The following is a 17,088-nucleotide window of genomic DNA, read 5'->3' on the forward strand; positions in this document are numbered from 1 at the left end:
GGACTCTACACACACACTGGACTCTACACACACACTGGACTCTACACACACACTGGACTCTGCCACACACACTGGACTCTACACACACACTGGACTCTACACACACACACACACTGGACTCTACACAGACACTGGACTCTACACACACACTGGACTCTACACACACACTGTTCTCTACACACACACTGGACTATACACACACACTGGACTCTACACACACACTGTTCTCTACACACACACTGGACTCTACACACACACTGGACTCTACACACACACTGGACTCTACACACACACTGGACTCTACCACACTGGACTCTACCACACACATTGTTCTCTACACACACACTGGACTCTACACACACACACTGGACTCTACACACACACTGGACTCTACACACACACTGGACTCTACACACACACTGTTCTCTACACACACACTGGACTCTACACACACACTGGACTCTACACACACACTGTTCTCTACACACACACTGGACTCTACACACACACTGGACTCTACACACACACTGGACTCTACCACACACTGGACTCTACCACACACTGGACTCTACACACACACTGGACTCTACACACACACTGGACTCTACACACACACTGGACTCTACAACACACTGGACTCTACACACACACTGGACTCTACACACACACTGGACTCTACACACACACTGGACTCTACACACACACTGGACTCTACACACACACTGTTCTCTACACACACACTGCACTCTACACACACACTGGACTCTACACACACACTGGACTCTACACACACACTGGACTCTACCACACACACTGGACTCTACACACACACTGGACTCTACACACACACACACACTGGACTCTACACACACACTGGACTCTACCACACTGGACTCTACCACACACATTGTTCTCTACACACACACTGGACTCTACACACACACACTGGACTCTACACACACACTGGACTCTACACACACACTGGACTCTACACACACACTGTTCTCTACACACACACTGGACTCTACACACACACTGGACTCTACACACACACTGTTCTCTACACACACACTGGACTCTACACACACACTGGACTCTACCACACACTGGACTCTACCACACACTGGACTCTACACACACACTGGACTCTACACACACACTGGACTCTACACACACACACTGGACTCTACCACACACACTGGACTCTACACACACACTGGACTCTACACACACACTGGACTCTACACACACACTGGACTCTGCCACACACACTGGACTCTACACACACACTGGACTCTACACACACACACACACTGGACTCTACACAGACACTGGACTCTACACACACACTGGACTCTACACACACACTGTTCTCTACACACACACTGGACTATACACACACACTGGACTCTACACACACACTGTTCTCTACACACACACTGGACTCTACACACACACTGGACTCTACACACACACTGGACTCTACACACACACTGGACTCTACCACACTGGACTCTACCACACACATTGTTCTCTACACACACACTGGACTCTACACACACACACTGGACTCTACACACACACTGGACTCTACACACACACTGGACTCTACACATACACTGTTCTCTACACACACACTGGACTCTACACACACACTGGACTCTACACACACACTGTTCTCTACACACACACTGGACTCTACACACACACTGGACTCTACACACACACTGGACTCTACCACACACTGGACTCTACCACACACTGGACTCTACACACACACTGGACTCTACACACACACTGGACTCTACACACACACTGGACTCTACCACACACTGGACTCTACCACACACACTGGACTCTACACACACACTGGACTCTACACACACACTGGACTCTACACACACACTGGACTCTACACACACACTGGACTCTACACACTGGACTCTACACACACACTGTTCTCTACACACACACTGGACTCTGCCACACACACTGGACTCTACCACACACACTGGACTCTACACACACACTGGACTCTACACACACACTGGACTCTGCCACACACACTGGACTCTACACACACACTGGACTCTACACACACACTGGACTCTACCACACACTGGACTCTACCACACACTGGACTCTACACACACACTGGACTCTACCACACACTGGAATCTACCACACACTGGACTCTACCACACACTGGACTCTACACACACACTGGACTCTACCACACACTGGACTCTACCACACACTGGACTCTACCACACACTGGACTCTACACACACACTGGACTCTACACACACACTGGACTCTACCACACACTGGACTCTACACACACACTGGACTCTACACACACACTGGACTCTACACACACACTGGACTCTACACACACACTGGATTCCACACACACACTGGACTCCACACACACACTGGACTCTACACACACACTGGACTCTACACACACACTGGACTCTACACACACACTGGACTCCACACACACACTGGACTCTACACACACACTGGACTCTACCACACACTGGGCTCTACACACACACTGGACTCTACACACACACTGGACTCTACCACACACACTGGACTCTACACACACACTGGACTCTACCACACACTGGGCTCTACACACACACTGGACTCTACACACACACTGTTCTCTACACACACACTGGACTCTACACACACACTGGACTCTACACACACACTGTTCTCTACACACACACTGGACTCTACAACACACTGGACTCTACACACACACTGGACTCTACACACACACTGGACTCTACACACACACTGGACTCTACACACACACTGGACTCTACACACACACTGTTCTCTACACACACACTGCACTCTACACACACACTGGACTCTACACACACACTGGACTCTACACACACACTGGACTCTACCACACACACTGGACTCTACACACACACTGGACTCTACACACACACACACACTGGACTCTACACACACACTGGACTCTACCACACTGGACTCTACCACACACATTGTTCTCTACACACACACTGGACTCTACACACACACACTGGACTCTACACACACACTGGACTCTACACACACACTGGACTCTACACACACACTGTTCTCTACACACACACTGGACTCTACACACACACTGGACTCTACACACACACTGTTCTCTACACACACACTGGACTCTACACACACACTGGACTCTACCACACACTGGACTCTACCACACACTGGACTCTACACACACACTGGACTCTACACACACACTGGACTCTACACACACACACTGGACTCTACCACACACACTGGACTCTACACACACACTGGACTCTACACACACACTGGACTCTACACACACACTGGACTCTGCCACACACACTGGACTCTACACACACACTGGACTCTACACACACACACACACTGGACTCTACACAGACACTGGACTCTACACACACACTGGACTCTACACACACACTGTTCTCTACACACACACTGGACTATACACACACACTGGACTCTACACACACACTGTTCTCTACACACACACTGGACTCTACACACACACTGGACTCTACACACACACTGGACTCTACACACACACTGGACTCTACCACACTGGACTCTACCACACACATTGTTCTCTACACACACACTGGACTCTACACACACACACTGGACTCTACACACACACTGGACTCTACACACACACTGGACTCTACACACACACTGTTCTCTACACACACACTGGACTCTACACACACACTGGACTCTACACACACACTGTTCTCTACACACACACTGGACTCTACACACACACTGGACTCTACACACACACTGGACTCTACCACACACTGGACTCTACCACACACTGGACTCTACACACACACTGGACTCTACACACACACTGGACTCTACACACACACTGGACTCTACCACACACTGGACTCTACCACACACACTGGACTCTACACACACACTGGACTCTACACACACACTGGACTCTACACACACACTGGACTCTACACACACACTGGACTCTACACACTGGACTCTACACACACACTGTTCTCTACACACACACTGGACTCTGCCACACACACTGGACTCTACCACACACACTGGACTCTACACACACACTGGACTCTACACACACACTGGACTCTGCCACACACACTGGACTCTACACACACACTGGACTCTACACACACACTGGACTCTACCACACACTGGACTCTACCACACACTGGACTCTACACACACACTGGACTCTACCACACACTGGAATCTACCACACACTGGACTCTACCACACACTGGACTCTACACACACACTGGACTCTACCACACACTGGACTCTACCACACACTGGACTCTACCACACACTGGACTCTACACACACACTGGACTCTACACACACACTGGACTCTACCACACACTGGACTCTACACACACACTGGACTCTACACACACACTGGACTCTACACACACACTGGACTCTACACACACACTGGATTCCACACACACACTGGACTCCACACACACACTGGACTCTACACACACACTGGACTCTACACACACACTGGACTCCACACACACACTGGACTCTACACACACACTGGACTCTACCACACACTGGGCTCTACACACACACTGGACTCTACACACACACTGGACTCTACCACACACACTGGACTCTACACACACACTGGACTCTACCACACACTGGGCTCTACACACACACTGGACTCTACACACACACTGTTCTCTACACACACACTGGACTCTACACACACACTGGACTCTACACACACACTGTTCTCTACACACACACTGGACTCTACAACACACTGGACTCTACACACACACTGGACTCTACACACACACTGGACTCTACACACACACTGGACTCTACACACACACTGGACTCTACACACACACTGTTCTCTACACACACACTGCACTCTACACACACACTGGACTCTACACACACACTGGACTCTACACACACACTGGACTCTACCACACACACTGGACTCTACACACACACTGGACTCTACACACACACACACACTGGACTCTACACACACACTGGACTCTACCACACTGGACTCTACCACACACATTGTTCTCTACACACACACTGGACTCTACACACACACACTGGACTCTACACACACACTGGACTCTACACACACACTGGACTCTACACACACACTGTTCTCTACACACACACTGGACTCTACACACACACTGGACTCTACACACACACTGTTCTCTACACACACACTGGACTCTACACACACACTGGACTCTACCACACACTGGACTCTACCACACACTGGACTCTACACACACACTGGACTCTACACACACACTGGACTCTACACACACACACTGGACTCTACCACACACACTGGACTCTACACACACACTGGACTCTACACACACACTGGACTCTACACACACACTGGACTCTGCCACACACACTGGACTCTACACACACACTGGACTCTACACACACACACACACTGGACTCTACACAGACACTGGACTCTACACACACACTGGACTCTACACACACACTGTTCTCTACACACACACTGGACTATACACACACACTGGACTCTACACACACACTGTTCTCTACACACACACTGGACTCTACACACACACTGGACTCTACACACACACTGGACTCTACACACACACTGGACTCTACCACACTGGACTCTACCACACACATTGTTCTCTACACACACACTGGACTCTACACACACACACTGGACTCTACACACACACTGGACTCTACACACACACTGGACTCTACACACACACTGTTCTCTACACACACACTGGACTCTACACACACACTGGACTCTACACACACACTGTTCTCTACACACACACTGGACTCTACACACACACTGGACTCTACACACACACTGGACTCTACCACACACTGGACTCTACCACACACTGGACTCTACACACACACTGGACTCTACACACACACTGGACTCTACACACACACTGGACTCTACCACACACTGGACTCTACCACACACACTGGACTCTACACACACACTGGACTCTACACACACACTGGACTCTACACACACACTGGACTCTACACACACACTGGACTCTACACACTGGACTCTACACACACACTGTTCTCTACACACACACTGGACTCTGCCACACACACTGGACTCTACCACACACACTGGACTCTACACACACACTGGACTCTACACACACACTGGACTCTGCCACACACACTGGACTCTACACACACACTGGACTCTACACACACACTGGACTCTACCACACACTGGACTCTACCACACACTGGACTCTACACACACACTGGACTCTACCACACACTGGAATCTACCACACACTGGACTCTACCACACACTGGACTCTACACACACACTGGACTCTACCACACACTGGACTCTACCACACACTGGACTCTACCACACACTGGACTCTACACACACACTGGACTCTACACACACACTGGACTCTACCACACACTGGACTCTACACACACACTGGACTCTACACACACACTGGACTCTACACACACACTGGACTCTACACACACACTGGATTCCACACACACACTGGACTCCACACACACACTGGACTCTACACACACACTGGACTCTACACACACACTGGACTCTACACACACACTGGACTCCACACACACACTGGACTCTACACACACACTGGACTCTACCACACACTGGGCTCTACACACACACTGGACTCTACACACACACTGGACTCTACCACACACACTGGACTCTACACACACACTGGACTCTACCACACACTGGGCTCTACACACACACTGGACTCTACACACACACTGTTCTCTACACACACACTGGACTCTACACACACACTGGACTCTACACACACACTGTTCTCTACACACACACTGGACTCTACACACACACTGGACTCTACACACACACTGGACTCTACCACACACTGGACTCTACCACACACTGGACTCTACACACACACTGGACTCTACACACACACTGGACTCTACACACACACACTGGACTCTACCACACACACTGGACTCTACACACACACTGGACTCTACACACACACTGGACTCTACACACACACTGGACTCTGCCACACACACTGGACTCTACACACACACTGGACTCTACACACACACACACACTGGACTCTACACAGACACTGGACTCTACACACACACTGGACTCTACACACACACTGTTCTCTACACACACACTGGACTATACACACACACTGGACTCTACACACACACTGTTCTCTACACACACACTGGACTCTACACACACACTGGACTCTACACACACACTGGACTCTACACACACACTGGACTCTACCACACTGGACTCTACCACACACATTGTTCTCTACACACACACTGGACTCTACACACACACACTGGACTCTACACACACACTGGACTCTACACACACACTGGACTCTACACACACACTGTTCTCTACACACACACTGGACTCTACACACACACTGGACTCTACACACACACTGTTCTCTACACACACACTGGACTCTACACACACACTGGACTCTACACACACACTGGACTCTACCACACACTGGACTCTACCACACACTGGACTCTACACACACACTGGACTCTACACACACACTGGACTCTACACACACACTGGACTCTACCACACACTGGACTCTACCACACACTGGACTCTACACACACACTGGACTCTACCACACACTGGACTCTACCACACACTGGACTCTACACACACACTGGACTCTACCACACACTGGACTCTACCACACACTGGACTCTACCACACACTGGACTCTACCACACACTGGACTCTACCACACACTGGACTCTACCACACACTGGACTCTACACACACACTGGACTCTACACACACACTGGACTCTACACACACACTGGACTCTACACACACACTGGACTCCACACACACACTGGACTCCACACACACACTGGACTCTACACACACACTGGACTCTACCACACACTGGGCTCTACACACACACTGGACTCTACACACACACTGGACTCTACCACACACTGGGCTCTACACACACACTGGACTCTACACACACACTGGACTCTACCACACACACTGGACTCTACACACACACTGGACTCTACCACACACTGGGCTCTACACACACACTGGACTCTACACACACACTGGACTCTACCACACACACTGGGCTCTACACACACACTGGACTCTACACACACACTGGACTCTACCACACACACTGGACTCTACACACACACTGGACTCTACACACACACTGGACTCTACACACACACTGTTCTCTACACACACACTGGACTATACACACACACTGGACTCTACACACACACTGTTCTCTACACACACACTGGACTATACACACACACTGGACTCTACACACACACTGTTCTCTACACACACACTGCACTCTACACACACACTGGACTCTACACACACACTGGACTCTACACACACACTGGACTCTACCACACACACTGGACTCTACACACACACTTGACTCTACACACACACACACACTGGACTCTACACACACACTGGACTCTACCACACTGGACTCTACCACACACATTGTTCTCTACACACACACTGGACTCTACACACACACACTGGACTCTACACACACACTGGACTCTACACACACACTGGACTCTACACACACACTGTTCTCTACACACACACTGGACTCTACACACACACTGGACTCTACACACACACTGTTCTCTACACACACACTGGACTCTACACACACACTGGACTCTACCACACACTGGACTCTACCACACACTGGACTCTACACACACACTGGACTCTACACACACACTGGACTCTACACACACACTGGACTCTACACACACACTGGACTCTACCACACACACTGGACTCTACACACACACTGGACTCTACACACACACTGGACTCTACACACACACTGGACTCTACCACACACTGGACTCTACCACACACTGGACTCTACCACACACTGGACTCTACACACACACTGGACTCTACCACACACACTGTTCTCTACACACACACTGGACTCTACACACACACTGGACTCTACCACACACACTGTTCTCTACACACACACTGGACTCTACACACACACTGGACTCTACACACACACTGTTCTCTACACACACACTGGACTCTACACACACACTGGACTCTACACACACACTGGACTCTACACATACACTGGACTCTACCACACACACTGGACTCTACACACACACTGGACTCTACACACACACTGGACTCTACACACACACTGGACTCTACACACACACTGGACTCTACACACACACTGGACTCTACACATACACTGGACTCTACCACACACACTGGACTCTACACACACACTGGACTCTACACACACACTGTTCTCTACACACACACTGGACTCTACACACACACTGGACTCTACACATACACTGGACTCTACCACACACACTGGACTCTACACACACACTGGACTCTACACACCTACACATACACTGGACTCTACCACACACACTGGACTCTACACACACACTGGACTCTACACACACACACACACTGGACTCTACACACACACTGGACTCTACCACACACATTGTTCTCTACACACACACTGGACTCTACACACACACACTGGACTCTACACACACACTGGACTCTACCACACACTGGACTCTACCACACACACTGGACTCTACACACACACTGGACTCTACACACACACTGGACTCTACACACACACTGGACTCTACCACACACTGGACTCTACCACACACTGGACTCTACACACACACTGGACTCTACACACACACTGGACTCTACACACACACACACTGGACTCTACACACACACTGGACTCTACACACACACTGGACTCTACACACACACTGGACTCTACACACACACTGGACTCTACCACACACTGGACTCTACCACACACTGGACTCTACACACACACTGGACTCTACACACACACTGTTCTCTACACACACACTGGACTCTACACACACACTGGACTCTACACACACTGGACTCTACACACACACACTGTTCTCTACACACACACTGGACTCTACCACACACACTGGACTCTACACACACACTGGACTCTACACACACACTGGACTCTACACACACACTGGACTCTACACACACACTGGACTCTACACACACACTGGACTCTAAACACACACTGGACTCTACACACACACTGGACTCTACCACACACACTGGACTCTACACACACACTGGACTCTACACACACTGGACTCTACCACACACACTGTTCTCTACACACACACTGGACTCTACACACACACTGGACTCTACACACACACTGGACTCTACCACACACACTGGACTCTTCCACACACACTGGACTCTACACACACACTGGACTCTACACACACACTGGACTCTACACACACACTGGACTCTACACACACACTGGACTCTACACACACACTGGACTCTACACACACACTGGACTGGACTCTACACACACACTGGACTGGACTCTACACACACACTGGACTGGACTCTAAACACACACTGGACTCTACACACACACTGGACTCTACACACACACTGGACTCTACACACACACTGGACTCTACACACACACACACACTGGACTCTACACAGACACTGGACTCTACACACACACTGGACTCTACACACACACTGGACTGGACTCTACACACACACTGGACTGGACTCTACACACACACTGGACTGGACTCTACACACACACTGGACTCTACACACACACTGGACTCTACACACACACTGGACTCTACACACACACTGGACTCTACACACACACACACACTGGACTCTACACACACACTGGACTCTACACACACACACTGGACTCTATAGCCATGTTTATTTCTACTCCCTGTATAAAGCCATGTTATTTTCTACTCCCTGTATAAAGCCATGTTAGTTTCTACTCCCTGTATAAAGCCATGTTATTTTCTACTCCATGTATAAAGCCATGTTAGTTTCTACTCCCTGTATAAAGCCATGTTAGTTTCTACTCCCTGTATAAAGCCATGTTAGTTTCTACTCCCTGTATAAAGCCATGTTAATTTCTACTCCCTGTATAAAGCCATGTTATTTTCTACTCCCTGTATAAAGCCATGTTAGTTTCTACTCCCTGTATAAAGCCATGTTAGTTTCTACTCCCTGTATAAAGCCATGTTCGTTTCTACTCCCTGTATAAAGCCATGTTAATTTCTACTCCCTGTATAAAGCCATGTTAGTTTCTACTCCCTGTATAAAGCCATGTTAGTTTCTACTCCCTGTATAAAGCCATGTTAGTTTCTACTCCCTGTATAAAGCCATGTTAATTTCTACTCCCTGTATAAAGCCATGTTAATTTCTACTCCCTGTATAAAGCCATGTTAGTTTATACTCCCTGTATAAAGCCATGTTAGTTTCTACTCCCTGTATAAAGCCATGTTAGTTTCTACTCCCTGTATAAAGCCATGTTAGTTTCTACTCCCTGTATAAAGCCATGTTAATTTCTACTCCCTGTATAAAGCCATGTTAGTTTCTACTCCCTGTATAAAGCCATGTTAGTTTCTACTCCCTGTATAAAGCCATGTTAGTTTCTACTCCCTGTACAAAGCCATGTTAGTTTCTACTCCCTGTACAAAGCCATGTTAGTTTCTACTCCCTGTATAAAGCCATGTTAGTTTCTACTCCCTGTATAAAGCCATGTTAGTTTCTACTCCCTGTACAAAGCCATGTTAGTTTCTACTCCCTGTACAAAGCCATGTTAGTTTCTACTCCCTGTATAAAGCCATGTTAGTTTCTACTCCCTGTATAAAGCCATGTTATTTTCTACTCCCTGTATAAAGCCATGTTAATTTCTACTCCCTGTATAAAGCCATGTTATTTTCTACTCGTTATTGTTATTCAGTGTGTATTTTACCTCATGCCACTATTTATTATTTTAATCTTTATCTTTCTCTCTGCATTGTTGGAAAAGGACCCATAAGCAAGCATTTCACTGTTTAGTCTACACCTGTTTACGAAGCATGTGAAAAATACAATTTGATTTGATTTGTATACATCATAAATGTAATTTAATTTGAGCTCTTTGAATGAATTATTTGTGAAAGGAACGCTGTTCTATATTTTCAGTGTACAAATGGATAAAACTGAGTGGGCCTGACATGACAGCCTTGCCTACTACCTTTCTTTAGTCACAAACTTCCTCACCAGTATGAGTTCATCTCCCCTCAGCTCTCTGGTCCAGAAGGTCCTTGGGCCGTTGCCATCCAGGAGAGTCTGCCTGCAGTACATTTTGCTCTCTGTCTCCCATGTGGCCAGGCTCTGTTGATATGAGTGTAATGCAATGAAGAGGGTCCATGTCAGTACATCCATGTACTTTCCTGTCCTCACTTATCTGAAGGGGATCTGATCTGAATGAGTGAACATGGGCTGCATCTCAATGTAGCTTCCTCTGCTTGTCTCCTTTCCTTCATCCGTACAAAGGCTATCTGAATAGGATTGGGACATTACCTTTACATTGTATGGGGGCAGAGACTACCTTTACATTGTATGGGGCAGAGACTACCTTTACATTGTATGGGGCAGAGACTACCTTTACATTGTATGGGGGCAGAGACTACCTTTACATTGTATGGGGCAGAGGCTACCTTACATTGTATGGGGCAGAGACTACCTTACATTGTATGGGGGCAGAAACTACCTTTACATTGTATGGGGCAGAGACTACCTTTACATTGTATGGGGCAGAGACTACCTTTACATTGTATGGGGGCAGAGACTACCTTTACATTGTATGGGGCAGAGACTATCTTTACATTGTATGGGGCAGAGACTACCTTACATTGTATGGGGGCAGAGACTACCTTTACATTGTATGGGGCAGAGACTACCTTTACATTGTATGGGGCAGAGACTACCTTACATTGTATGGGGGCAGAGACTACCTTTACATTGTATGGGGCAGAGACTACCTTACATTGTATGTGGGCAGAGACTACCTTTACATTATATGGGGCAGACTCAGAGACTTTACCTTGCACTTCCTGCCATCTACTGTCTCCTCATTGAACTCCTGGCCTATGAGGAAGTTGATCTCGGTGGTGCGCACGGTGGTGGAGGTCTTGATGTAGAACTGCTCCCCATTCTGCCTGATCTCCACGTGAGGTTTGGACGCCGCGGCACCAGCCACCTTCCTTAACATAGCATTGACGCCTGTGGGCAAATAACACCTGTCATTATGCTTACTTTAACAGTCATAAGTGCTGCATAACCAATTGCATGTCAGAATGTGTGATTGATCAGTTTTGACTTTGTCAGGTTATGACAACTGACTGGACACAACCTTGACATGTCACTGGGTTGAACCCATGGTGACAATACGGCTTCACGGGGCTATCGTTTGACTTGTACTGACATCTGGTATGTCATGTTTGCTCCTATCCTCACCTGATTCAAAGATGAGTACAGTTACATTTCTGTCTCCTCCTGGCGACATTGATAGAAGGAAAACAATCCTGAATTCCACTTGCAAAGGTGTAGGTTGTGCTTATTTACAAGAGGAATGCATAGTGGCAGTGTTACCTATTTGTGGTAAAGTCATGGTAGACAGAAGGTTCTTGGAGTGTGAGAAGATATCAATGGTGCACTGTAGGTATTCAAGTTGTTATATACAGAGTTCTCAAGGCAAGCAACTGCAAATGAGATGGTTATTAGCAGATGTTGCAAATATGGGTGGACGCTATGACAAGGTGATGAAAACAAGGAATGCTGGAGTCATTAGCTTTGTTTAGCTCTCCTGCAGACTGATGGATTCCTCCAAGAAGTTATTATGGCGCTAGTTGGCTGTGTCACACAGTTGCAATATAACCAATTGGATGAGAAAATGTCTTGATGTTTCCATTCATTCCCCTCTGCATATGTTTTCAGAGCTGCTCTGTCTCTCTCAAATACTGTATCCTTCAGTACTAGTCTTATTGTTCTCATTTAAAACTACAATCTGTGTACTTGAGTTCCCCAGAGGAGAGGAGTTCAATCTTTTCACCTTTTTTTCTCCTCTCATCACTTTGTTCCACGATGAAAAAAAACAAACTATGGCACCAAAAGCCAAAGTTTTGTCCAACCCAATACCTAGAGCTCAGATTAAGTGAGATCTCAGTGCAGTCACAGGAGACGTATTTGAGAAAACATACACAGTGGATTGTCTCATCTATTCCACACCAGCTGGGCTCAATAGTGCAGCTTTGGGATGATCCACCCTCACTGCTTTCACTGAAAAGATGACTATTCTATGGCAGGAAACAACATGCAAGATCAAGCTTAAGTGATTTGTAATATGTATATTACATGTGCACCTTGTGTACATTTTCTATTCTTTTTTTTATACATGCCCAACTCAATTGACTTTTGGAATATCAACAAATGACAACATCAAATGCATCTCAAATGAACAAGGTACATGGATTAATACATGCTGGGATGATCCTAAAACTGATGATATATGTAAAAGTCAAAGATGATCAAGATGTCAGGCAGCCTGTGGTCTCTCCCAATTATTGTTTTCTCAAATATTACCCCAATAATAGAACACAGATAAAAATAATGATGGGTTTGGTAGTCGGACACAATAGAGAAAGAACAGTTAGGATTTTGATAGTATATGGTTAAGTATGTATTCTTTCAAATAGCTCTTAATGATAGAAGGTAAGAACTATAGACATCTTACCAAGTGCTTTGAGTAGTTCATCAAAATTCTCACTGCTTCTCATTTTCCAAGTGCCTGCGAAATTGGTCATTTTCTTGGGAAGGCTCGACGTGTACCGATCTCTCTCTGCTGATCTCTCTCTGCCTCTTGATATGCTCTGTATCTCATCAGCTCACTGTCCCACTATCCCTCCCCTACGCGCTCCCTTTCACCCTCCCTCCCTTTCTCTCTCTCTGTAATAACCCCTCACAGCATGCTCCTCTCTCTCTCTCTGTAATAACCCCTCACAGCATGCTCCTCTCTCTCTAGTCCTGTAGTGAGTGAAATGTCCTCCTCTTAATGACCATTTTAAATGACAGATGGACAGGGGTTCAGGTGGTCTCATTTCAAGCCTGCAATATAAATAGGACAAATAGGACATTTAAATGGAATGAATTCCATAGAAAAGAACCATGGATGTCACCATCACAGCAATATAATAAAGCGTTGAATGCAATTATGGTTTCCAATATAAACCAATATTGTAGTTGTGATAAGATCTAAGATCTTTCTTTGATAAACGATGGGAGTCAATGTCCATCTAACGTTCATCCCATTGACAAGCACTCTCTCCCTGGCTACAGCTAAGGATCAGACTAAACATGCATTCAATACATTTCCCATTAAGTCCAATTCAACCCAAGCACCCCCCCCCCCCAACTCACCAACTCACTGAAACAGCCCCCCAACACAGAATGAGAGGCCCCGATAGCTTCACTCACTCCCCCTCCCATCAAGTCTGATTTGTTCTCTTTCTGATGGCTCTTCATCAATCTCTTTGACAAAGTGGCTTCCAGACAGCAGTTGATAATTAATGTATAGAGCAGAGCAGGGAGCACTCTGTCATCCCTCCAGGAAGTGTCACGTTAAAAAGGCTCCCATCTATTTCTCTATGCATGCTGGTCCACCACAGTTTGTCTCATCAATCAATAGATTTGTCTTTAGTCTTTGGGTGCTGTTTTTCTTTGAACACACAGAGAGCAGTAGGGGAAAGAAAAACAGAGAAATGGTTAGATTTTTTGTGTTAAGCGTTGAATGAATTACCCTTTCACGAGGTTCGTGCAGCTTTGTTTTAGTTTTTTAGTGAGTGGACTTATTTAATTATTAGTATCATGCTGTGAGGGGAGAAATACACAAAGGGATAATTCACTGATTTGATAAACATTTTCTAACTTTGAAAGTATTCTGCTGGTTGTGATGAGACAATCCATAGACATTTAAATTACAAAATATTTCAAACAAATGAATGGGTGACAGCTTAGTCAAGATATTCATCCTCCCTGAAATCTGTATGCACACTTGGGACTATGACGTAGTTTTTATTTAACTAGGCAAGTCAGTTAAGAACAAACTCTTATTTAGAATGACAGCCTACCTCGGCCTCCCCTAACCCGGACGACACTGGGCCAATTGTGCGCCGCCCTATGGGACTCTCGATCACGGCCGGTTGTGATACAGTCCCGGGATTGAACCAGGGTCTGCAGTGACGCCTCTAGCACTGAGATGCAGTGCCTTAGAACGCTGCGCCACTAGTTAACCATACACTCTTAAAAACATTTTTTTTTAAGAACCAAAAAGGGTTCTATCGCTTGCTTCACTTTTAGGGGCGAAATTTATGAAATAAGCGATAGAACACTTTTTGGTTCTATATAGAACCCTTTTCCCCCTAAGACTGTATATTGGATTTAAATTAAATGGACTCCTTCTAATGGATCCTAATAACTAGCAACACAGATACATGACCTTGTGTGTCAGAACGTCACTTCCAAATAGACATACTAAGGCCCCCCAGTCACAAGAACATCTAGGAGACATTAGCCATTCAGAGCAGCGAATTGCATTGTGCTCTCCCAAAATGTCTGCTAGCCCAATGCGGACCCTTTCAAAGCCCTGGGGCTTTTTCTATGGACTCCTAAAGGACTAGCTTAAAGACCCCGTCTATCATTCTCTTAATGGTCATTTGTCATGCTTAACCTTAGTCATGGCAGAACAACCAAGGTGAGTCTGCCATCCAATCGTGATGTTTTAATGACCCAAGTTAGTGAAACAAAACTGCCACACAAACCCATCAAAGAAACCTGGGTCCTATTCATTAGTGCAAGTATAGTCTCTCCCCATTTCTCTCCTTTTTCTTCCGTTTGGTTTCTAGTGAATCTCCATTATGTTGGAGCCATGTGATGTGACTGACCATAGCAGACGTTTTAAACGA

General features: G+C 46.9%; 1 protein-coding gene across 2 annotated transcripts in view; it reads right to left on the reverse strand.

Annotated features, from left to right (window-relative positions):
• LOC123730765 (cellular retinoic acid-binding protein 1) overlaps nt 1-15,197 on the reverse strand; it is a 31,776-nt gene extending 16,579 nt beyond the window's left edge. Inside the window, exons 1-3 of one of the 2 annotated variants that reach the window (XR_014382857.1) lie at nt 14,862-15,197; nt 13,173-13,351; nt 12,347-12,460 (exon numbers count right to left, since the gene is read on the reverse strand). Coding sequence is in view for 1 of the 2 variants with exons in the window: in XM_045708520.2 (XP_045564476.1) it covers nt 12,347-12,460; nt 13,173-13,351; nt 14,862-14,931 (363 nt within the window). In the remaining variant the exon portion in view is untranslated. The remainder of the gene's footprint in view (nt 1-12,346; nt 12,461-13,172; nt 13,352-14,861) is intronic. The other variant, XM_045708520.2, reaches the window with a different exon arrangement.
• Between the last annotated feature and the right edge of the window lie 1,891 nt (nt 15,198-17,088).

Source organism: Salmo salar, chromosome 26 (assembly GCF_965601325.2).
Source record: "Salmo salar chromosome 26, fSalSal1, whole genome shotgun sequence".
Taxonomy (NCBI): Eukaryota; Metazoa; Chordata; class Actinopteri; order Salmoniformes; family Salmonidae; genus Salmo; species Salmo salar.